Source organism: Canis aureus, chromosome 1 (genome assembly GCF_053574225.1).
Source record: "Canis aureus isolate CA01 chromosome 1, VMU_Caureus_v.1.0, whole genome shotgun sequence".
Taxonomy (NCBI): domain Eukaryota; kingdom Metazoa; phylum Chordata; class Mammalia; order Carnivora; family Canidae; genus Canis; species Canis aureus.
In genome coordinates, this window is record NC_135611.1 from 103102904 (window position 1) to 103125498 (window position 22595).

A 22595-nucleotide genomic window follows, 5' to 3' on the forward strand; every position below is an offset into this window, starting at 1 on the left:
TCATGAATAAATAAATAAAATCTTTTTTAAAAAATTACAAATCTTTAAAAAAAATAATAGTAAGTCCTAGAAGAAAATGCACCAAAATGTTGACAGTGGTCCCTTTAGGGTGGAAGGCTGGGTGGAGTTATGGGTGACTTTTATTATTTGCACTTGTCTGTATCACCCAGAATTTCTATCATGACCACCTAGTTTACATGACACTTAAAATATATATATATACTTTTTAGAATGACAGAATATCAGTCAACCCCTTCCCCTCAAATAAGCCCTCAGAAGAAGGGTCATTGCCCACTGAGTGCCTGCTCTGGGCTGTGCCTCAAGTGTGAGGTTTTACTCACTTGATCCCCTGAATGTTCCATTATGCCCCACTTTACAGATGAGGCTGGAGGGGGGGTGCCCCTTGTTAAGGTCACATGGCTAGGGAGAGACACCTGTGATTCTGCCAGAGGTCTGGCTCATTCCAAAGTGCATGTACATCCCTTTATAACCCATGTTTCAGCAGTTGTTGCCACAGACACAAATCAGTGACATCTGGGGAAACTGAGGCCCAGTGGAAGATATGGGTCTTACTCAAGTCTTACTAGAGAAAGGTCAGTGGTGAGTTGGAGCTGTACTCAGAGCCTCCCTTCTTAAGAGTCAGAAACTCTGGTTAATTATCCAAGACAGCCCCTCCTTCCCCTCCAAGGGTTTCCACTAGTTTGGGTCCGGAGTGGGGACTTCTGATTCACACACTCCAGCCCTCAAGACTCTAGGCCACAACCTGGAGCAGAAGGGAGTGCATGCCCCCCCAGAGAGTTCCCAGAAAGAGTCCTACACGTGTCTGATGAGGTCACAAAGCCTGTCCACCAGAAGGCTCCTCCCCCAGGCCAGGGCTGACCGCCCCCCCTCCCTGAAGGGCCTGGCCAAGCCCTAGGGAAGCTCCACCCTCTGCAGCCCCTGAGCTCCCCGCACCTGTGAAGCCCAAAGGGCCAGGCCCAGTGGGCTGGGGGACACAGGGCAGGCCATGCACCCAGGCACCTGGGCCCCTGACTCTGTGTCCGTGGTGACTCGCCTTTTCTCCAGATGCCATGAACCGCTTTCGGAACATGAGGCGCATGGAGCCATTCCAGGGACCCTCAAAATGGGTCCCCACTCTGGGCGAGCTGCAGAAGACCCTCCAGAAGGGCGAGTACCTGCCCCTCCGCCCGCTGCCCATGTTCGAGAGTAACTTTGTCCAGGTCCCCAGCTTCCTGCACCCTGGGGGAGGAGCGGGGCAGGGGGGGATTGAGACCCCCCCCAGAGCTGGGGGGATTGTAACCCAGACAAGCACAGGGCAGCGGTGGGTGGGGGGGCTTAGCTGGCAGGGGGCTTGGGCTGGGGATACCAGAGGAGCACAGGAGAAAGGAGTGGTCCCAGCCCCTCTCCCTGCCCCCCAGGTGACCAATCGAGGGGCCCCCGTGTACGTGCACCACAGAACCAACCGCCTGACCATGGGTGTGGCCGCCTCCCTGCCAGGCCTGGTACTGCCTGACATCCTGCTGATCGCTCAGCCCCCAGAGGGCAAGGAGTGCTCCAACCTCGTCCTCACCAGGTGCCAGCATCCCCCCACGAATCTGCCCCTGCCCTGTCCCATCTCCTGCTCTACTATCTCCATCTTCTGCCCCCTGCCCCAGGATGCTCCCGCTGGACCTGGCCCACCTCTACGTGCATGATCTGTCTGCCTGGCGTCTGAAACTGCGCCTGGTCACGGGCCGCTACTACTACCTGGAGCTGGACGCCCCTGATAAAGAGGTTGGCTTCCTGTTTGACCGCTGGATCCGTCTCATCAACCTGCTCCAGGAGCCTGCCACAACCTGGGCCCCCAGGACTCTGAATACACCCACCACGGACCTGGCCCATGTTGTACCTCCTGCCTCCACCTGGCGCCTCCAGGTGGGCACTGCCCTCCAGCCCCTGGGGGCAGCTATGGTTTTAGAATTCAGAGCCAAGACCAACAGCCTGAAATGCAGAATCCCAAGAATTAAGGGTGGTGGCCTTGGGACTCCTGGATGACAGAGGAGGGGCTGGGAGCTGGACTCCTGGGTCTGAGGGAGGAGGGGCCTGGGGGACTAAATTCCAGGGTTTGCAGGAGCAGAGGACAGGACCCTTGAGTCCTGGCAGGAGGTTGGGCTGAGATCCTGGAGTCCTGGCCTGGGTAGGCAACAGAGATGTGGAAACCAGGAGGAGGCCAGCCCTCCTGACTGCCCTCCCTCCCTGTCCACAGGCCCAGCCACAGTCCAAACGTTCAGGTGAGCAGGCTCAGTGTCCATCAGGCTCTCCCTGCTTCTCAGCTTCTCCTGCACTAGGCATGGTCACACCTCCCCCCCTCCACTGGCCAAGCCCCTTGCACAGCTCCCTGCATCCTTCCTGTCAAGGACCCTGACTCAAAGCCCCCTCTCCTCTGCAGTCATGATTGTCGAGCCCACCTTTCCTTACAAGTTGCTGGCATCTCAGAGACAGAAGAAGGCCAAGGTGAGCAGGCCAGGCTGGCCTGGCTGCTGAGGGGTGGGGGCTGGAGGTGCTGAGCCTCTGGACTGCCCTATATCTCTCCTCTCACTGCCAGACTCTCAAGCGCAAATTCAAGTCTCAGGCTGTGGGCGATTCTGTGCCTCTCATATGGTCACAGATGGAGCATGCTAAAGCTAAAAAGAAATCTGCAGAAAAGTAAGCTTAGGGTCTCGCTCCCGAAGGGAGGCAGGGGAAGGGTGAGGACCCTGGTGCAGATGCCATCAGAGTCACATCATATTGCTCCCACAGGTCCCAACCACACCTCCACCCAGACAGATCTCAGACCCAAATCCAGATTTCCGGTAAGTATGCCACCCCCTCTATGTATGGACCCCCAAGGTTCTAGCCCTTCCCCTGAAAGCTCAGACTGTTTTCTTTCCACCCAGAGAAGCCCAGCATCACCATCCGTACCATCTTCAGCATCATTTCCAATACCATCAACCACACACAGTCCTCTTCTAAGGCAGCTATTTACTGGGGACCCAACTCTTAGTCTGAGGGAGGAGGGGCTAGAGGCCTGGACTCCTGGGTCTGAGGGAGGAGGGGCTGGAGCCTGGACTCCTGGGTCTGAGGGAGGAAGGGGCTGGGGGCCTGGACTCCCAGGTCTGAAGGAGGAGGGGCTGGGGCCTGGGTCTCAGAGCCTCCCCTGGTCCTGATGGTTCTTCGTCTTTCTTTGACCTATCTCCAGCCTTGCTCTTCTGACTCTGACCTGGGCACAGTCCTGGGAGGTCTAGTTGAGACCCCTGTACGCTGTATCTCGGAGGAGAGCGCTGGTCCTTCCTTGGCGGGCTCCTATGAAAACTTGGACCCGTACCTGTGGCAGCAGGATATCGAACACCTGATAGATCCTGATTCCAGCACGCTGTCATCTTCCTCCTTTTCCCCAGCCCCAGGCCCTCCGGCCTTCTACCTCCGTGCCCCCTACTCCTCCTTCCGCAAGCACAAGGAAAGGCCCCGGGTCCCGGGATCTGGGCAGAGGCAGCGGCTGCCACCCTCCCAGAAGACCCAGTCTATCCGTGGTGCCTCTTGGAAGGTTCCATTCATCCTTGACCAATCCAAGAAGGTCTCGGCAGCGCATGCTCCAACCCAGAAGACCTCAACTGGTGCTGGCCCATCCCGGAGGGTCCCAGTGGCACCTGTTGCTTCTCAAAAGGCACCTGTCACACGGGGCCCGTCTCGGAAGGTGCCCCCTGCATTGGCTACTTCCCAGAAGGCCCCCACAATACACGGCTCAGCCCGCAAGGCCCCACCTGCGCCAGCCATTTCCCGGAAGGCCCCAGTTGTATCTGTCCCATCTCGGAAGGCCCCACCTGGGTTGGCTATTCCACAGAAGGCTACAGCCATACCTGTCCTATCTCAGAAGGCCCAACCCATACCTGCTTTGCCCCCAAAGACTGCGCCCCACACTGTCCGAAACAGGAAATCTTTGTTCCTCCCTACGCCATCTCAGAGGGCTCTGATCTCTCCCACTCAGGACCAGGGGACCCTGGATGAGGTTGATTTGGGCATGTTGCCCAGATTAGGTTCTATGAGGAATGTGCCTAAGAGAAGCAAGCGAGAAGGGATGCCAGAGCCCATGATGTTTGTAAGCACCCATGAGATGGACCTGGTAGAGACGAGGACCAAGAAAACCTCCCTGGAGCTGCCTTTCACTACCACAGAGAGGGAGTCATCGGAGGTGGTGATCAGCAAAGCCCATGAGATCAACGTGGACGGCCTGAAAGGCAGGAGCTGGTTGGAAGACAAAGTGCAGAGGAAGAAGGAGGAGAGGGCTCTGGACATTCCTGGCTTCAAGTCCAAGGAGATGAGGCAGCAGCACAAGTGGCTCAAGACTGAGGAGCTGACCATTGAGGGACCCCCGGAAGAGCAGAGCAGGCCCTTCTCAGTGGAGGGGCTCACCCTTGCCAAGCTGATTATCATGGCCAACTCCAAAGAGCCGCCCCAGAGACCACCTGTAGTCCGTCTGCCCTCCTGGCTCTCGGTCGCCCAGGTGTCTGCCATGCCAACAGAGAGTACGGTGCCCACCAAGCCCCATAAAGAGCCCCCAGCAGAGAAGACACCTGTGGTGGCTAAGGAGAAGCCCCCAGTGCACACCTGGGTGCCCCCACCAGAGAAGACACCTGTGGTGGCTAAGGAGAAGCCCCCAGTGCACACCTGGGTGCCCCCCCCAGAGAAGACACCTGTGGTGGCTAAGGAGAAGCCCCCAGTGCACACCTGGGTGCCCCCACCAGAGAAGACACTTGTGGCAGCTAGGGAGCAGTCCCCAGTGCGTAGCTGGGTGCCCTCGCCAGAGAAGACACCTGTGGCGGCTAAAGAGCAGTCCCTGTTGGACAGCTGGGTCTCCTCATCGGAGGGCACATCTGTGGAGGCTAAGGAGCAGTCCCCAGTGCGCAGCTGGGTGCCCTCATCGGAAGGGACACCTGTGGCCGCTAAGGAGCAGTCCCCGGCACAAAGCTGGGTGCCCTCATCGGAGGGGACACCTGGGGTGGCTAAGGAGCAGTCCCCAGCACGCAGCTGGATATCCTCGTTGGAGGGGGCACCTGGGGCGGCTAGGGAGCAGTCCCAGGTGAGCCCCTGGGTGAAGGGGAAAATGCATGAGTGGGCAGAGAAGAGCAAGCATTCCTGGGAAGAGCAGGAAGCAAAGGTGGAGAGGTCATCCCAGGACTCAACGGGACCTTCCGAAGTGTACTATCTCCATGAGCTGGAATCCAGCAGCCGTAACACAGACACAGCCTCCCCACCTCCCATCCCTCTGCCTGCATCAGAGTGGGAGAGTACACCCCAGTCGCCCATGTCACTGAGCCCCATCTCAAAGATGGAGCCTGGGATATCCTCAGAGTCCAGCGTACCTCAAGAGCCCCAGGAGCTCAAAGAGATGTCAGACCATAGCCCTCTGACCATCACCGACTTGTCCTCAGAGGTCTTGCCCTCACCCTTGGAAGCTGAGAGTGTGACAGACGTGGCAACCAGTGGGGAGAAGACAGATGAATTGGATGCCTTTAGTCCTTCAGCCAGGTACTTGGGGCGAAGCTGTTCTGTCAAAGCCATTATCTGCGAGGTAGAGAGGATCATGCCCTCTTTTTTCACTTTTGCTCATGGACTTGAGATATAGTGAGTGTGGACTTGTGCCAGGCCTTGCTCTAAGCACTGAGGGTACCGCACTGAGCAATTTGGGGAGTACACACTCCTACCGTCTTGTGCGTAGAGCCCAGGGTAGCTGTTCCACATCCTACAGCACACAGGATGGTGTCCCCCCGCTCCCATCCCCAGCAAAGAATGATCCACGCAAAATAACAGGTGGGCTGAAGTTGGGAATCCTGATGATAGAAACGAAGTCAGTTACGTGGTGTGATACAAGGTGATAGCCTCATGGGAAAACAGCAGAGTAGAGGGGCTGGGAGGGAAGGCAGGTGGCCTCCAGTATTGGGCTGGTTGGTCCAGGAGGGCCTCAGTGAGCTGATGTCACTTGTGTGAAAGACCTGAAGGAAAAGAAGGAGGATGCCATTCACACATCAGGCACAAACATATCTGTGTGCAGTATCTTGGACCAGGAGTGAGTTCCAGGGGACCTCAGAGTAGGGAATGCAGTAAAAAAAAAAAAGTTATGGAAGTGGTGGTGATCATGTGGGACCTTGCAGGCCATTTTAAGAACTTTGGCTTTGATGCTGAGTGAGCTGGGGTGGGGGTGAGGGCTTTGAGCACAATGACTGGAACTGATGTTAGAGGGGCTCTCTGTGGCCCAAGCATAGAGAAAGTAAGGAGGCAAGGATGGAAGGCGGGAGAACAGGCAGGAGGCAGCTGCAGTGATCCAGGCATGAGATGGTATCAGTTGGGACAAGAGGGGGAGGTGTTGAAAGCGTTGAGAAGAAGCAGGATTCTGGAGATGATCTCTGATGGCTGAGCCAACAGATTGGCTCATGGGTTGGGCGTGTCCATGTGGCATCAAGGGCAACTGTAGGGCTTGGGGTCTGGGACACTGGGGAGATGTCGTGGCCATCAGCAGCAGCCAGAGAGGCTGTGAATGGAGCAGGTGGCAGGTAGAGGATCAGGAATTCCATTCTGGACATCTTAATTCTGAGATGTCTGGTGAGGATGCAGGGTAGGTAGCCAGATGTATCAAGAATGATGGGAAATCATTGGCACATGGATAATTATTGCAAGCTATAAGACTGGAGGAGGTCTGCAACTAGCGAGCGTAGACCAAGAGAGTCCAAGGTGTTTGGAAAAGGGGAAACCATAGTCATGGTGGGCACACTGGTAAGAGATGGGCATCCCCAATGCCACAGGAAGGGAGCCCCTGCGTCTAATACCACAGCTAGGTGCAGGGAGAGGGGAGTGAGAAAAGGTGTTTGGATTTATCAGCAAAGATTGGATTATTTGTTGCATGGTAGTAACAAAGACCTGAATGGGGCAGGCCTAAGGAAACACAGGAAGCATGGAGTCACCTGCTGCAACCCTTGAAAACATGATGCTGAGCCAAAGGAGCCAGATGCAACAGGCCCCATAGGGATGCTTCCCTTTGTATGAAACTTGCAAGGCAGGCAAATCCAAGCAGGGATTGGGAGGGGTGGGGAGGGAACGCATACTGGGAACGGGGTCTCCTTTTGGGGTGATAAGACTTCTGGAATTCAGTGGTTGTGGTTGTACAACGTGGTGAATGTAATTAATGCCACTGAATTGTACACTTTAATATGGTTGCAAGGGTCAATTTTATGTGATGTGTATTCTCCACACTGTATGCCTACCTACCTAGACCAGCTTTTGCAAGCAGTTTGCTGGAAGGGGAGAAGGGACATGGATTGGTGGTTGGTGTAGGACGTGTGTGCCAGAGCATTTCTTGAGAGGAGAGAGGTATTAGTGCCTTTGGATGTTGGTGTGAAGGATCCACAGTCCAGCTTGATAGCAACTAGGCAGGAGGGGGAGGAGCCAGGGAGGTCCGCCAGGGCCAGGGAGACGCCGGTGGGGACCCTGTTCCAGCTTCCGCTCCATTTGCATGGGTTTACTGAGTATGCATGATGCTGACCCCTAAGCTCCCTTTGGCTTTCTCTCTCTCTCCAGCATGCACAGTTGGGAAAGCCCTCAATAGCAGGATTCCGAGGACTCCATCTCAGTTACCAAAGTGTCCAAAGGAGCCCAGCCTGGCCAGGTAGGCTGAAACCCCACAGCCCTGCCTCAGTCCTGGCACCGGGGTCCAGGAGCTCAGACCCCACCCTGGCTCTTTCCTCTTCCCCACAGGCCCCTAGAGTGCTTGCACCTCTACCGTAAGAAGCAGGGTGCAGAAAAGGCCAGGCGGGGGGATGCTCCCTCTCCGGTAGAGACCAGAGCTATCTATACGTTTATATATTGGGGGGTGGGGGGCGGGGCAAGGGAGAGCCGGCGGGGTGGCCCAGTTTCGCAGAGATTAAAAGCCTGAGTCTGAGACTCGGCAAAAGTAGCGCCTGGGTGCCTGTGTGTGCGCGCCCCCCTACCCCCAAGAGCTGCATGGGGCTGGAGGCAGGAGGAGGCAGGGGGTTCCACGCAGACCCGGCCCGCGTCGGAGAACGTCCCCTGCAGCGCCGCGGCTCCCATTGGTTGCGGTCCAGGGGTCCCAGCCTATCCTGCCAGGGGTCGTGTTTCTCCTGGACTGGGACCCCCGAGACTCAGAAGCGAAGGGCACCCTTGGACGGAGTCACAAGCACCGCCGACCCAGTGACACGTTGGCATCAGTCTGGTGAGGGCAGGGCGGGTGGGATCAGGGGCTGGGCTTCCGGGTGGGGGCCGGGAGCTGGGTGCGGGTCGGAGAGAGGGCGCCCCTGAGCCCCACGGATCTCCCCGGCCCCCGCAGGAGCTGCCGCCTCCGTGGATGTTGGATGTTGATTCCCAGAAGCCCCCCAAGGGGAAATGGTCAACACCGCCCTTTGACCCGCGCTTCCCCAACCAGAACCAGACCCGAAACTGCTACCAGAACTTCCTGGGTGAGACCTTGCGGGCCGGGCTAGGGAGAGGGGGTGAGGCAGGAAAGGGCGCGCCCCACCTGAAGACGGGGAGAGGGTCGGGGACCCGCCTTGGCGGCTGAGACCGTTGGGGGGGGGGGCAACCAGGGCCCGAAGGGGCGGGGCTTGGCTGGGAGTGGGCGGGACGGAGCCCTAGAGGGGGTGGGCCGTCGTGGGGGCGTGGCCTGGCAGGGAGTGGGCGGGGCCTGCTCTGGAGGGATTTGGCCGGCCCCGGGGGGCGGGGCCTGGCCTGGAGGGGGTGGGCCGGCAATGGTGGGGTGGGGCCTGTCTGTGGGGGGGCGGGGCCTGCCCTGGAGGGCAGAGACTGAGACCTGGAGGTGGCGGCCTGATCTGGAGGGAGTGGGCGGGCCATGCTGGCCGGTCTGGATGTGGAGGGGCGGGGCCTGGAGGGGATGGGACCAAGTCCTGGAGGAGGGGCGAGGGAAGGCTAGGAGGGGTTTTCCCGTGAAGGGAGCGAGACCTGATCTGGTGTGGTCGGGATGAGCCGGAGAGAGCGCGCGAGCGAGGGAGGGAGGGAGCGAGCTCCTGGCCAGGGGCGGTGCCTGAGTCGCGGAGGGACGGGCGGCGGAGGCGGGGCCAGGCCGGGAGGGGCGGGGCCGCAGAGCCACCGAGCCGGCCCGCCCGGCCCCACCGTGCAGACTACCACCGCTGTGTCAAGAGAATGAGCCGCCGCGGGAAGAGCGCGCAGCCCTGCGAGTATTACTTCCGCGTGTTCCACTCGCTGTGCCCCAGGAGCTGGGTGAGCAGGCCGAGGGGGCGCCGGCGGCCGGCCGGCGGGGCGAGGGTGGAGGGCCCCGTGCAGCTGAGCCGGCGCCCTCCGCCTCCCCGTCCGCCGGCCCCTCCCCAGGTGCAGCGCTGGACCGAGCAGATCCAGGAAGGGACCTTCGCAGGCAAAATCTGATGGCCTGAGTGCGGCTTCTCGGAAGGGTCAGCGTCCTGACCCCCATCCTCGCGTCTCCCGGAGACACAGCCCCGGCTATCCACTCCCCGGTCTGTAAGCCACAAATAAAGCTCTGTTGCTGCTGATGTTTCTTCTTGGTATCTGGCGGGGGTGCTGGAGAAGCCCTTCCTGTATCCAGGGTCCTGCAGCTACCACTACTGGTTCTGAAGGGAGAGGGGACACAGGGAGGCTTCTTCTCCATCGGGGCTGGGATGCAGGGAGGTCTGAGATCCCCAGGGCGGGAGCAAACCCAGCCCCTCCTAACGACCCCCACCCCCCCGCTCCAATCCTGCAGCAGGCAGCGACCCCCAGCTCAGGTTCCTGTTTGACTATGGACGACGCTTGCCCGCTGGAGTGCCCCTGGCTCTCTGTCCCCGAGTCCGCCCTCTGTCTCCGCCCTCAGGGTCCTCTTCCCCTCTTGCCTGGACACCTCCCCAGCCTCCTTTGGAACTTTCATTCCCAAGTTCTGGGGGGTTCTGTGTGCTCCCCAGTGCTGACCCCAACCCTCCCTCTCCAGCTCTCACCCCAGCTGGACCCTCTCCCAGCTTTTCACTCCATCACTCCCCTGCCCAACTCCAAGTCCCTCCAAGTACAGCTCATCCTAATCCTGTGAGCCCCTCCCCCCAGTCTTCTACATGCCTGGCCCTGTCCTTTCAGCACTGTCCCCAGCCAGAGTAGTCTCTTCCGTGGTTCTCCACACACATGTGTCACGTCACTTTTTCCAGAATGCTCCTCCAGGATGTTCCAAGCTCCTGTTTGGATAACTCTTTGCTCCTGCCCCATCAGGCACTGGGCCTGCCTTCAGCCAAGGTCAGAGGTGGCAACGCTGAGATTCATTGATTCCAAATGCCTCTTGAAATGTCACCTGTCCAATCGCTCCACCCCCTGGCCAGCCGCCGCCCCCAGCCAAGGCTGAAGAGTGACCCTTATCACAAGCACAGAGCCCTAGGATTCTAGCCTGGCCTGAGTCCTGGGCAGGGAGAGGATTGTTTTCCAGTTTCTCCCTGAAGCCTCTTGGGACAGCCTGGACCCAGACTCTGCCAGAAGTAGTCTCAAGAGGCCTGTTCAGTCCTGGGGTTCAAAGGTGACTATTACTAATCACAACAACTTTTAGGGTGACCCTGAACAAGTCTCTTGACCTGCATGCACCTCAGTTTCCCCAGCTGTAAACCAAGATGGTGCAGAGTCCCATTACCAGGAGGATGTGGGATGATTGGAGGGGCTGAGTGGACTGCCTCCATTCCCTCCTCCCACTCTCCTTGATGACCACTCCCACAGATACCCTCCATGCTGCCCTCATCACCCCACCCAGGGCACACCCCAAATGTCCCATTACTGAGATGGGTCCACCCAGAAACCTTACCCCAGACTCTGTCTCTCCAACCACAACCGAGAGACAGGAGGGCAAACGAGGATGCGGGGTATGTGGAGAGCTACAGGAAGGGCTGTCCTGCTCTAGTGGTGGTGCCACACAGGCAAGGCAGCTCTGAGTCACCAAATGGGGTGACACTCGGTGAGATCACCCAGGTAGTCTCTGGGCATGGGGCCTGCCACCTGTGCAGCCCCAGCCAGCCTCTGAACCTCACCAGGGCACCAGTGCCTGGAGTGCACTTTACCCGGTTGCCCAGAAGCCACTCCCAGCCTTCCTCCTTCCTTCCTTCTTTGGCCCAGGATCCTCTCCACCATCATCCCTCCACCACTTCTGGAACATTTTATTTTTTAAAGATTTTATTTATTTGAAAGAGAGAGTATGTGTGTGCAAGCTGGTGGCAGGGGAGGGGGGGGCGGTGCAGAAGGAGAGACAATCTCAAAGAGACTCCCCACCGAGTGCAGAGCCCCGAATGGGGCTCGACCTCACCATCCTGAGATCATGACCTGAGCTGAAAATCCAGAGTCAGAAAATCCAACATCCGATGCTTTTTTTTTTAAGATTTATTTATTTATTTATTTATTTATTTATTTATTTATTTATTATTAATGATAGACATAGAGAGAGAGAGGCAGAGACACAGGAGGAGGGAAAAGCAGGCTCCACGCTGGGAGCCTGATGTGGAACTCAATCCTGGAGTCCCGGGATCACGCTCTGGGCCAAAGGCAGGCGCCAAACCGCTGAGCCACCCAGGGATCCCCCAACATCCGGTGCTTAACAGAGCTACAGGCACCCCTCTTCTGGAACATTCTTCCCACTCTGCCACCATTGTCCTGTGTATGCCCACGCCCAAAAACACTGCAAACTCTCAGGCCCTGAACTCTGAACATCTGTCCCACTGCTCCTCTACCAGCCCCTCTGAAGCAGCCTCCCAGATCCAAGCAAACTAAGGCCACTCGACTGGTTCCCTGCCCCTGCCCCCAACCTGCGGCCCTGCTCTCCTTATTGCCCCCTTCCGGTCAACCTCAGTCCTTCTCTAATCGTTCTCTGATCTCTGCAGACCCTCAGCCAGCAGCTTCCTCCCTATCTACAAACAGGCTCCAGGGCTTCCCTGTAAGAAGGGAAGATGGTGGGAGGTGAAGGAAAGGAGCTGCAGGAAACGGAACAATTGTAGCTCACAATGGGGTCTGCACTCCGCTGCTCCTCCCCCCAGCGATCTTCTCCCCTCTGGTGGCTGGTTCAGCAGCAGAGCCAAGAGTGCCCTCCAGGCTGGGCACCCCAATCCTGGGCCCACCGAGCTGCTCAGTGGCCCTTCCCCCAGTAACCCGAGACCCCAGGCCCCTGTTCTCCCTCTCCTCTCCTCCCACCTCCACCCCACAGAAGCCCTGCAGCCCAGCTCCAGCCTCCTCTCTCTGGTGTCTACCTCCTTCTCAGAGCCCGATGAACTCCTGAGAAACAGCCCCAGACAAATCCCCTAAGCCTTCAGCACCACAGTCTTTTCATCCCAAATGCAGTGATAACAATGCGTGCACTTCATAGGGCTGTCGGGGAGGATGATGCTGAGTCACAGGATTGTGGAGCTGGGTGTTCTCAGGGTGTGTGTGTGGCGGGGGGCTCTGTCCACAGAGGCAATTCGAGGAACTCAGCATCAGTGTTGGCAGTTCAGTGATGGTGCCTAACGTCACATTGGACGGTGGGAGTGACAGATTGCCAGCGGCCCTCTGGGATCAGCAGCTCCAGGATCAGCAGCTCCTGGATGGCCAGCCCATCAGCAGCAGGGGCCCGGAAGCGGCTGGTCAACACCGCAGGCATGCAAAAGCATCGAAGAGCGCCCTCGAGGAGACATGTGGGCCCAGGATTGGGGTGCCCAGCCTGGAGGGCACTCTTGGCTCTGCTGCTGAACCAGCCACCAGAGGGGAGGAGAGCACTGGGGGGAGGAGCAGCAGAGTGCAGACCCCGTCCTGTGAGCTGCAATTTTTCTGTTTCCTGCAACTCCTTCTTTCCTTCACCTCCCTCCATCTTCCCTTTGCCCTTGCTTGGCTCAGCCCAGGCTGCCTGTCTGATGGGGCTCCTCCTGACCCGCCCCTCCACACATAACCCCGGCTACCCACCCCACCCACCGGGCCCTGAGCCACCAGGGGGAGCTCTGGAGGCCCAGCACAGCTCGAGATACTTCTCTGGATACATCTTGAACTCCTTACACTTCCCTGTGGTGTTAGTGGACTATCTACTTGGGGGTCCTGGAGGAAACTGGCAGCAACGGGGACTCTGTGCATGTACCTACTGTCCACAGGTCATCTGGGAGTGCTATCGTGAAGGCTGGCACCAGGACACAGCCCAGCCATGGGTATTGCCCACAGTTCGTCCTGGAGGTCTTCCCTGTTGCTCAGCCCAGTGATTCTCAGGGTGGCTCTGGCCCCAGGGGGACATTTGGCACTGTCTGGAACCACTTTTGTTACCACTGGTGCTCCTCATCCTACAACACAGAATGGGCTGGCTCAGGACGGCGGCAGCGCCAAGGGTGAGACCCTGCCCATCAGTTTCTGTTTTTTTGGGTTCCAGACACTTTTGAGAGTTGGATGAAGGCTCCAAACTCCCTCCCCTGAGAAGGCAGTGCACATGCATATGTAGTTACCATGTTTATTTTTTTGTTTATTTTTTTTAAAGATTTGTTTATTTATTTATTCATAGAGACATAGAGAGATAGAGACACAGGCAGAGGGAGAAGTGGGCTCCGTGCAGGAAGCCTGACGTGGGACTCGATCCTGGGTCTCCAGGATTACACCCTAGACTGCAGGCGGCGCTAAACCGCTGCACCACCGGGGCTGCCCTATGTTTATTTTTTTTAATATTTATTTATTTATTTATTTATTTATTTATTTATTTATTTATTTATTTATGATAGACATAGAGAGAGAGAGGCAGAGACACAGGAGGAGGGAGAAGCAGGCTCCATGCCGGGAGCCCGATGTGGGACTCGATCCCGGGACTCCAGGATTGCGCCCTGGGCCAAAGGCAGGCGCTAAACCGCTGAGCCACCCAGGGATCCCCCGTGTAGTTACTATGTTTAAAATATAATTTCTGGAGGTTCTTGTAATCCCCAGTGGCCTTAGGGGAAGAAGATTCCCGGCTCTGCCGTGCTGTTTGTCTAGAAGCCTCAGTGAAGGTGCCTGCACTGCAGTCCGTGCAGATGCCCAGTTCTTTAAGGATAGCCCTCCCTCTGTGCTCCTCTATGTTCTCTTCTCCCCCATCTTTAACAGGAAGGAGAAAACTATCAGGGGCAATAAGAGTCCCAGGGAAGCCCGGTCTCAGGCTCTTTGTCTCCTCTAGTTCTGAAAGGAAACCCCTCTCAGTAAATGAAAGGAATTTAAAGTGAAAAGGTTACAGCCCCAGGCAGTTCCTCTGCCCCACCCAGGGGCCTCTCCCTGCCGCCCCACCCTCTCCTTAGCCCCCAGCCCCACTTGACCCTCAGGCTGTGTGAGGCCACACTCACTGGTCCTGGTTAGCTGTCTGCCTTGCTGGCATTTGTTCTGTGCCACTGGGCAGAGGGAGGTGAGGATGAAGAGGGATGGCAGGGTCCCCACTGACCTGGATCCTGAGCAGCTTGAGAAGGTTCACCGCCCTGGCCCCATAGAGCTGGGCTGACCAACAGAAAAGAACATGGAGGAGGATGCAGGGGCAACAGGACCTGCAGGCGAGTCCCTCTGTTTGCTGGACCTGTTACCTCATCTGAACGATGAGAGAGCCCGATGAAGAGAGAGCCCGATGAGAGAGCCCGATGAGAGAGCCCGGCTCGTGAGGACAGCGCCTGAGGCACTCTTCCTAAATCTGGCTCGGGTGCAGTTGTGACTCTGGCCTCTAGGACAACCTGCAGACCTTTCTTCTAAAGCTCGTAGGCCCCCAAAGCCTGGGCCACCTCCCCCTGACCTGATTTCCCCAGCAGGGCCGAGGGTTTCCCCCTGCTGATAAACATCCCCTCAAAACATCAATCAAAATGAAAAGCTACAAAGGGTGCTGCTTATAACAAGGTTTTAATAAAATAAAAAGTTCAAGTGCTTCCAATCCCCCAACATATCCCATTCTGGTGTGAGGGAGGGGAGGGACCCCCACACCCCAGTAGCACCAGGGATAGCACCATGAGAAAGATGAGGTCGCATCCGGCCTCCCTGAGACCCACAGGGTGGTGAGGGCATGTCTCAGACAACCCCCCTGCTTGCCCCCCACCTCGGACAGTCGCAGAACTGAAAGCAAGTCCATTCCCCTCCGGAGTACAGTCTCTAGGGAGTGCCACCCCTAGGTGAATCTCACTCCTCCTGAGGCCTGGGCTTCTGGGGAGATGCCATAGGGTGGCCCCCACCCCTTATGGCTTTGCTCCCTGGGCAGGAGGTGGGTAGGGAAGGGAACGGCTCCCATAGTCCTGAGGCTGGAGTTGGGGAAGGGCAGCCAGGACCAGAACACGCTGCTGGGGGTGGGGGTGGCTCAGGGGTCAGCAGTCACAAAAGGTCAGGGGTCAGATCCCTGGGTGTCTCCAAACCCACTCAGCCCAGGTCAGAACTGTGCTGGGGCCAAGGGCCAGCTCCCTCCCAGAGGTCCAACAGCTCCTTCTAGAGGTCAGTGAGTCCTGGAGAACCTGGGGCTTGGGGAGGATGGAGGACGAGGAGGGACCCTTTGCTCTCCTGGCCTGCGGCCTCCCTGTCCAGCTCCTCATGGCCCGTCACCGTTGACGTCCAGGTCAATGGAGCCATGGCTGACCACCAGCCTCAGACGCTTGGGTGGGCTGAAGGGGGCAAAGGCCAGGGCCTGCTTCGGGAAGGGGGTGGGGCCTGGGGTCCCAACAGGGGCGGGAACGGGGGTGGCAGGCAGGGCTGCAGCCACGCGGCTCAGATCCACGCGCACCACGTAAGGCAGCCCATAACGCCGGGCCCAGTGCCAGTCCTGCTGAGGGGCCCAGTGGGCTCGGGGGGCTGGGCCCAGGGCCACCAGGGCTTCTGCTCGCAGGCAGCAGCGAGGGCCACAGCCTCCCCACTGGTGCAAGGAGACGCGGGCTGCACGGAGGACAGGGAGCGCAGGGGCCCGCCGGGGCTGGGGGCGTCGGCGCCGCCGGGGGCGCGCCCGGAGCTGGGGTTGAGGCAGCCACTGGAGCCAGAGGGGCGAGGCGTCGGGGCGAGTGCCGCAGGGCAGGGGGCGCAGGGGCTGGCAGGCAGCTGTGGAGGCCCGGGGGAGGGGGAGAGACACGAGGGGCTGGTGAGCAGGGCCTTGGGGAGGGTGCCCAGGGGCCGGAGGGCAGGAAGGGGCAGGGCAGGCGGCCAGCAGACAAGGGGTGGGCCTTGGGGGGCTCACCACAGAATGGGTCCCGGTGCAGCGGGGACAGGTGGGCACAGGCCCTGGGGCCCAGGGGGCCCTGCCGGCGACTACGGTCTGGGCCCTGCTGCAGCCTCCGTTTGGTCTCCCGGAGCTCGTACTTGTCCAGGGGCCGAGGGGGCAAGGGTTCCCTAGGCCGCAAGCGGAAGGCTCCTTCGCCTTTCCTTGTGGGGGTGGGGGGAGATGGGAGCAGGTCCTGAGGAAGGACTTCTGGGTTCACAGGCACAGCTTTCCCGATGTGCCATGGCTTTCCCACAACCTCCTGACGTGCCTCCCATGACCTCCCCAGTGCCTCCCACAACCGCCCCCACATGCTTCCCAACAGCCTCCCCAGGCCATCCCATGGCCTCTCTGGATGCCTCACCTCTCACACGTGTAGCATTCACAGTGCTCATTCTTCTCACCAAAGAAGCCCTCACCATAAAAGCAGGTCACCTCATCCCCTGGCTCAATGTCCCGAAGCACCTTCACACAGGCTGCATTCCCATCTGCCGGCACAAACTGGGAGCCAGGATGCTCAGGGGCCTGTCCTAGACTCCACCCCACCTGGCCAGTCCACTCCAAGTGCACTCCTGGGGATGGGGCCTGGGATAGGGACTGGCAGGGGCCAGGAGCCCAGAGCCCTGGTGGGGGGAGGGTTCCCCTCCAGGGCCTGCCTGCCACACACACTCCCTGACCTCCCACCCTTCTGCTGGCCTCTACCCTCCCCACATGATGATGGTCTAACTAGACCCTGGTGGTGTTGGCAATGCGCATGGCCCACTCCCTCCTGCACTCTTCCTCCACCCCTCTAACACACTGAACCCACTCCCTACTCCCCGCACCTTGTACCCCAGTGGCCAGCTCCCTTCCAGAGGGTCTGGCCACTCTGCAGCCCAGGTCTGGGATTGCTGGCCCACTGGCCACTCCTGCCTTCTGCCTCTCAACCCCCCACCAGTCTGGGAGGAGTGGGACCCCCATCAGTCCCTGCACTCTAGCCTGACACACATCTGGGGTGGCTCTCACCACCTGCCTGCCTTATCCCAGACCAGATGGCCAGAGCATCCGTGCACAGGGTCTTGTGTCTTTGTCCTATCCCCTACTCCAGCTGGAGCCAACCTCTCACTCAGTTACATACCAGGTCACACACCAGGTCACAGGGCAGCTTCTGGTCCTTCCCCTTCCTGCCAAACCTCTACCTCATAAGCTGCCAGGGCTGTCTCAGAGCCAAGCCCCATTATTCACCCAGTGGGAGCGTCCACAGGGCAGACTTGAGCTACTTGTGGCATGTGGACGCCAGAGTCACCAGGCCGGTCCTGCCTCCTTGGCCCTCCACTGAGACGTATCCATCTGGGATGCCCTGACACGTCGGTTTTCCTTCAACACCTAGGAAAATCCTAGTCCTCCTTCCAGGCCTAGCTCTGGCGGGACTTCTCTGCAGTCTCCCTGTTTTGCATGGCCTTACTCCTGGGCCCTCAGGCAGCTGCCATCTGCTGCACTCCAGAGCCTGGTTTTCTGTGCTCCCCAGCATTTTTCTCACCCCCAAATCCACACAACGGGACGGGTCTGCAGTCACAGAACACAGGAACCAGGGTGTGCACTTCACTTCCCTTGCAGGAGGTGAGTTCTCACGGGCTCCCACGCAAGAGAAGTGAGTGAGGCAAAGACTCGGATCCAGTTCTAACTCTGGAGCCCCAGCTCTGGACCCCCTGTCACACCTTGGGGCCCAACATTCAGCAGGATGTGTACTCAAGACCTTCTCGAGACTGCTCTGTGTTCACACACCCCATGCTCCACCACGTAGAACACACAGTGGCCCCTCCCCACCCCTCTATCCCAAAGCTGCATCCTCAGTTCACTCCTCTGCCTGGAAGCCCTGCCTCCCAGACTCTCATCTTCTAGGGCTGTCTCTGGCTTTACCCGAGGTGGCTCGCATGAATTGACAGCTTCCTGTCCCTCAGCCACCCCAACACCCCACCTCGCCTTCTGCTGTGGCCAGTGGACATCTCCACATGAGGCCAGGGGCTCGCTCCCTCCTCTGAGTGGCATAGCCCTGAGTCTAGCCAAGGCCCCCTCCTCCCTGACTCTCTGATCGCTGCAGCCACAAACATGATTCTGAAGCTACAAAACCAGGGCTGGAGGACAGTTCTGTCAGATGGGGAGACTCTGGGCAGTTTTGGGCTAGTCACTGACACAAATGCCCTTCCCTGGGGCTCCCTCATCACCCCATGCCCACTCCTGGGTGGAGGTCCCCAAGTCTTACCTTGCAATTGGGTTTGCAGTCTGGAGCATGGAGGGGTGGGTGAAGGAGAGGGAGAGAAGAGATTCAGGTGAGTGGAGGGGTGGCTGGCCACCCTCCCTGCCACCCGCCCCACCCCGCCCCTGCCCCCACCATGGTTTATGAAGGCTGCCGGGCCCAGCCACAGCTGTGCGATGCGCTTGCGGGTGGAGTACATGATGCTAAAGTCGTTTTCGCCAGCTCTCAGCAGCCCCTCGTCGGCCTCCCGCAGCTCTGCGATGCAGCCCACCAGCAGTTCCAGCTTCTCATTCTTCTTCCTGCCAAGAGGCCAGGCAGTGGGTGGGTCTGTGCACAGCACCTCTAGCCACTATCTCCATGGACAGGGGCTCTAGGGGACCAGGCCTCCTGCATGCCACTGCTGGCCACCGTGGTCCGATTTCTCAAACCCACCCACCACTGCATCTACACCTGCCAGGGGCACTTCCTAGATCCAGCATCCTTGGAGAGAGGATGGTGCCCAGACAGGACACTACAACCCAGGCACCACTCACACTGTCCTCTTGCTCTGGCTCCTCTTCCAGGTCCAAAACCCCTTGGGCCTTGCACAAGTTGCCCTTCTGCCTGGACTCTTCACAAGCTGCTATCCCACATGCTTCACCAGACCCTCTGGTGGGCCTCTGCCTAGGCCTGCTTCCCAAGAACATTCAAAATTCCCTAGTGGCTCCTGAAGCACCTAGGAACTGTGGTCAGTACCTGTGTGTTTACTTGGCTACACCTGCCTTCTGTCTACACTGTGAGTGGCTGGCAGGGTCGACCTTGCTCACTGCCCTGCCCCTTACCCAGTAGCATGGTCTATGCTGCAGAGGCCCCACTGGCACCAAGGCTGCCACAGTCCTGGGGACAGTCAGTACTTTCCTAGCAGCCCCTGGAACCCCAGGGTCGCATGGAGTTCTCATCCCCCATCAGGGCTGCTGAAGGCCAAGAGGGTCTCTGGGACTAGACCTGGCCTCAGCACCAGAGGCTTCTGCCCTGGTCTGCTGGGGTATCCTCTCCCAGCAGCCTCCAGGGCTCTTGTCTGTGAGCTCTGCCCTCTTACCAAGCTCTGGTAGACACAATCTTGGCTCCATTTGTCTCCATGGAATAGCGTGTACAGGGCAGGATGGTAAAGCCGCTTTCAGGCAGGAAGGCTCGGAGGTAGCGATAGATCTGGGGGAGGTGAGGGGGTGGGCGGGGTGAGGAGCTGGGGCAGGGTCGTCCTCGGCCCTCTCTCTCCTGGGTCCTAGTCCTGCTCTGTCACTGACTCGCTGTGTGGTCTTGGGGGGTTCACTTCCCCTCTGGGGGGTCTCAGTTTCCTCATCTGTCAAATGAAGAGGTTGTACTCCATCTCAGAGGGCCCCCAACTCTCCTCTCCTAGGATTCTCTGAGCCTTGTCTCAGATGGTCCCAATGGCTAGGAAGTTAGGGCGTCTTGTGGGGGTGGGGGATTTGCAGAGGGTGGGGGTTGGGGGCGAGGTGGGGTGGAGATGGGCAGAGCCTGGGGCTCCAGAGGTTCTGTCTGGCAGGGTGGCAGAGGTGAGAGGGAAGACCTGTGGGCTGAGGGTGGAGATGAAGGGAAGGGCGCCCTCACGTGGGTCTTGAGGGCAGCCTCCTGCCGCGGGCCCCGGCTCTGGAAGTAGTGGGCCATCCAGCCTCCCAGCGTCAGGGCCCGGTATGCAGCCTCCAGGTCCCGCTGCCTCAGGAAGGCCTCCAGCGCTGAGCGCAGGTGGTGCTGTCGCCGCAGTGGGGGCACAGGGCTGGGGGAGAGGGCATGCCTGGGTCCCAGGGCCTTGGCTGGGCCTTCCCAGGCCCCGCCCCCACCCCCTCTTGGGGCTGCAGGGGCCCTGGAGGAAGGGAAGGGGTCCCCAGCCGCCTCACCTGACGTTCATCTTGTGGGTACGGAAGCCGAGGTAGGGGTCCAGGACTAGGCTGGTGGCAAGGTCGTCATTCTCACACAGCTCTCTGGCTGTCACTCTGTCTGGTCCCATGGTGCCCCACGGACCATGCTGCCTCTGGCCCGGAGTGGAGGGCACAAGGTAGGGGCAGGGGCAGTGCCCCAGGAGTGCCACTTAGGAGCTGCGCGGAGTTTGGCAAGGCTTTTAAAGGTCTCCAGTCTCATCTATAAATCAGGGAGTAAAAGCAATGCTGACTTCACAGGGCTCTCGGTGAAGCCAGAATGCAACAAGTACTTCTGCTAGTGGGGAAGCCCCTAAAGAAATGCCAGTCATCGTCATTAGTATCTTCATGCTCTGGAGCACAGACACAAATCCTTCAAGCACCCATGACCACCTGCTGTGCACACCCACACACATGCAGATTCCCTCATCCCTCTCTCTCTCCCTCACACACACACACACACACACACACACACACGTGCGCGCGCACGCAAACGCACTCGTCCCTACTGGCTCAGGGAAGGCTGATTAATTGGCAGTCAGGGATAACCCTAAAGGCTTAGCCCTACAGGGGTGGGAGTCAGGGGGAGCCCATCTCCACCTCCAGCCCTCACTAAGGAAAAATCCAAGGCTTCCCACCCGCTAGGACAGCCTGTTCCTCCACCCACCCCCACTCTTCTTGGCCTCAGCCTCCACCTCCCTCCAACCACCCCTCCATTCCTCCCCAGCAGCCCTTGGGAATCATCTGGAGACTATGGGAGAAGCCTCAGGCAGCCTGGAGGGGGGGTAGGGGAGGGAGCGCGGAGGAGGGATCCCAGCACCTGCTCCCTCTCCAAGGATTCTGGGGGAGGGAGGGGGGGGCTCGGAGGACAAAGCCCAGAAGGGGGTAGAGGAAAGGACTGATATGGAGAGGCAGTGCAGGTCTATCAAAAGGGGAGAAAGAAGGGAATTAGCAAAAGGAAACAAAACAAGACCCCTGACCCTGACTACAGAAGGCCTGCTGGGCATCCACGCCACGGTGCTTCAGGGAGAGTCCACGGGGGACCGCGAGGAAGGGGAGCTGAAGAGGGACCAGCAGCTTGAGCTGCTGGAAGGGGTTCCAGCCAGAAAAGACAGGAAGGCTGGGGATACATAAAGAGGGGGCGATGCGAGAGGGCGCCGGGACGGAGCGGAAGCTGCAGACAAGCTTGTGGGTAGAGACAAAATACACTGCACAGCGGGGATCTGGGGCACAGAGTAGGGCCGGGGGCGCCTGCTGGACAGAGCGCGGTTCGGAGGCCTGGGGGTCACGGACGACCCCACGAACGCCAGAGTGGAGAGCTGGGGTCGAGGGCAGGTCCCGTGGAGGAGAACGGGGGCCTAGGGGTGCAGAGCGGGGCGTGGAGAAGCAGCGGAAAGGCAGGTCCTGCACACCCCGGGAGGAAGAGCTTGTGCTCCAGGAAGGGACCTGGGCAGGCTCTGGGGGTCCAGGAGCCGGGGCTGAGGTCCGCGGGCGGCACTCAAGAAGCAGACAGGGGCCTGGCAGGCAGCGAGTGTGCAGGGGAAGAGCCTGAGGGCCAAGGAGGGGAGCGGGGGGGTGCCGGGGCGACCCGAGGGTGCGGGGAGAGGCTGGGCGCCCGGAGCAGCCTGAGGCCGAAGGGCGGGAGACGTGGGGCGCCTGGACATGAGGAGGGGCCGGGCGGGGCGGGGGCGGTCGGGGCTGGGGGCGACCGGGAGCCAAGGCAGCGCGGGCTGGGGGCCAAGAGGGGGCTCAGAGGTCGGGCCCCGCGCCGCCCCTCACCCGCTTTTCCTCCTCCTCCTCCTCCTCCTCCTCAGGCACCAGAGCCGCAGCCGCCACCACCTCCTCCCACTGCCTGCTCCAGCTCTCGTCAGACACGGTCGCCGCGCCTCCCGTCTGCGCCGCCGGCCCCGCCTCACCGCAGCCAGCGGGAGCGCCCATTGGTCGAGGCCGCCGCCATTCTCAGCGGCTGCGGCGCTTCCGCCACTCTCATTGGTCGAGACCCACTCGGCCCCTCCCCGCCTGCCTCCCGTCGGTGCCCCTACGAAACCCCGCTCAGCTCGCGCGGCTGCCAAGAGCCGCCGACTTTGGCTAATGGCTCCCGCCGCTGTCCTTCCGCCGCTGCCATGGAGACACGCCCCGCCCACAGCCAGGAGTCGACGCCCTCATTGGCCGAGAGCGTCGTGGCTCCAGGCGAAACTCGGGTTTGGGTCAGGTTATTCAGGTCCTAGTGGAAAGGGGCGGGCTCGCCGGCTCC

At 59.6% G+C, this 22595-nt stretch overlaps 3 protein-coding genes across 6 annotated transcripts; 2 read left to right on the plus strand and 1 right to left on the minus strand.

Moving 5' to 3' along the window:
- The first annotated feature begins 838 nt into the window (after positions 1 to 838).
- Positions 839 to 7894, plus strand: GARIN5B (golgi associated RAB2 interactor family member 5B). Of its 2 annotated transcripts, none has more exons than XM_077914499.1 (11): positions 839 to 1220; positions 1419 to 1573; positions 1656 to 1914; positions 2246 to 2270; positions 2429 to 2493; positions 2585 to 2685; positions 2779 to 2831; positions 2916 to 2992; positions 3218 to 5544; positions 7588 to 7675; positions 7765 to 7894. In XM_077914499.1, exons 1-10 carry the CDS (start codon positions 1071 to 1073, stop codon positions 7613 to 7615), a joined length of 3240 nt encoding a protein of 1079 aa, XP_077770625.1. In that variant the 5' UTR covers positions 839 to 1070; the 3' UTR covers positions 7616 to 7675; positions 7765 to 7894. The 2 variants fall into 2 exon arrangements, with proteins under 2 accessions (XP_077770625.1, XP_077770635.1); XM_077914509.1 differs by having other exon boundaries at positions 839 to 1167.
- Positions 7895 to 8035: 141 nt separating this feature from the next.
- On the plus strand, positions 8036 to 9548 carry COX6B2 (cytochrome c oxidase subunit 6B2). The gene is made up of 4 exons (XM_077914589.1): positions 8036 to 8239; positions 8354 to 8483; positions 9161 to 9261; positions 9370 to 9548. The coding sequence occupies exons 2-4, from the start codon at positions 8372 to 8374 to the stop codon at positions 9421 to 9423; spliced, it is 267 nt and encodes an 88-aa protein (XP_077770715.1). The 5' UTR covers positions 8036 to 8239; positions 8354 to 8371; the 3' UTR covers positions 9424 to 9548.
- Positions 9549 to 14843: 5295 nt separating this feature from the next.
- Positions 14844 to 22262, minus strand: KMT5C (lysine methyltransferase 5C). Of its 3 annotated transcripts, none has more exons than XM_077914599.1 (9): positions 22121 to 22262; positions 20324 to 20564; positions 20037 to 20202; positions 19507 to 19616; positions 18564 to 18727; positions 18435 to 18454; positions 16557 to 16693; positions 16172 to 16356; positions 14844 to 16035 (listed from the first exon to the last, which is right to left on the minus strand). In XM_077914599.1, the coding sequence occupies exons 2-9, from the start codon at positions 20431 to 20433 to the stop codon at positions 15536 to 15538; spliced, it is 1392 nt and encodes a 463-aa protein (XP_077770725.1). In that variant the 5' UTR covers positions 20434 to 20564; positions 22121 to 22262; the 3' UTR covers positions 14844 to 15535. The 3 variants fall into 3 exon arrangements, with proteins under 3 accessions (XP_077770725.1, XP_077770733.1, XP_077770742.1); XM_077914607.1 differs by lacking the exon at positions 22121 to 22262 and adding an exon at positions 21322 to 21927; XM_077914616.1 differs by lacking the exons at positions 20037 to 20202; positions 22121 to 22262 and having other exon boundaries at positions 20324 to 20559.
- Positions 22263 to 22595: the final 333 nt, after the last annotated feature.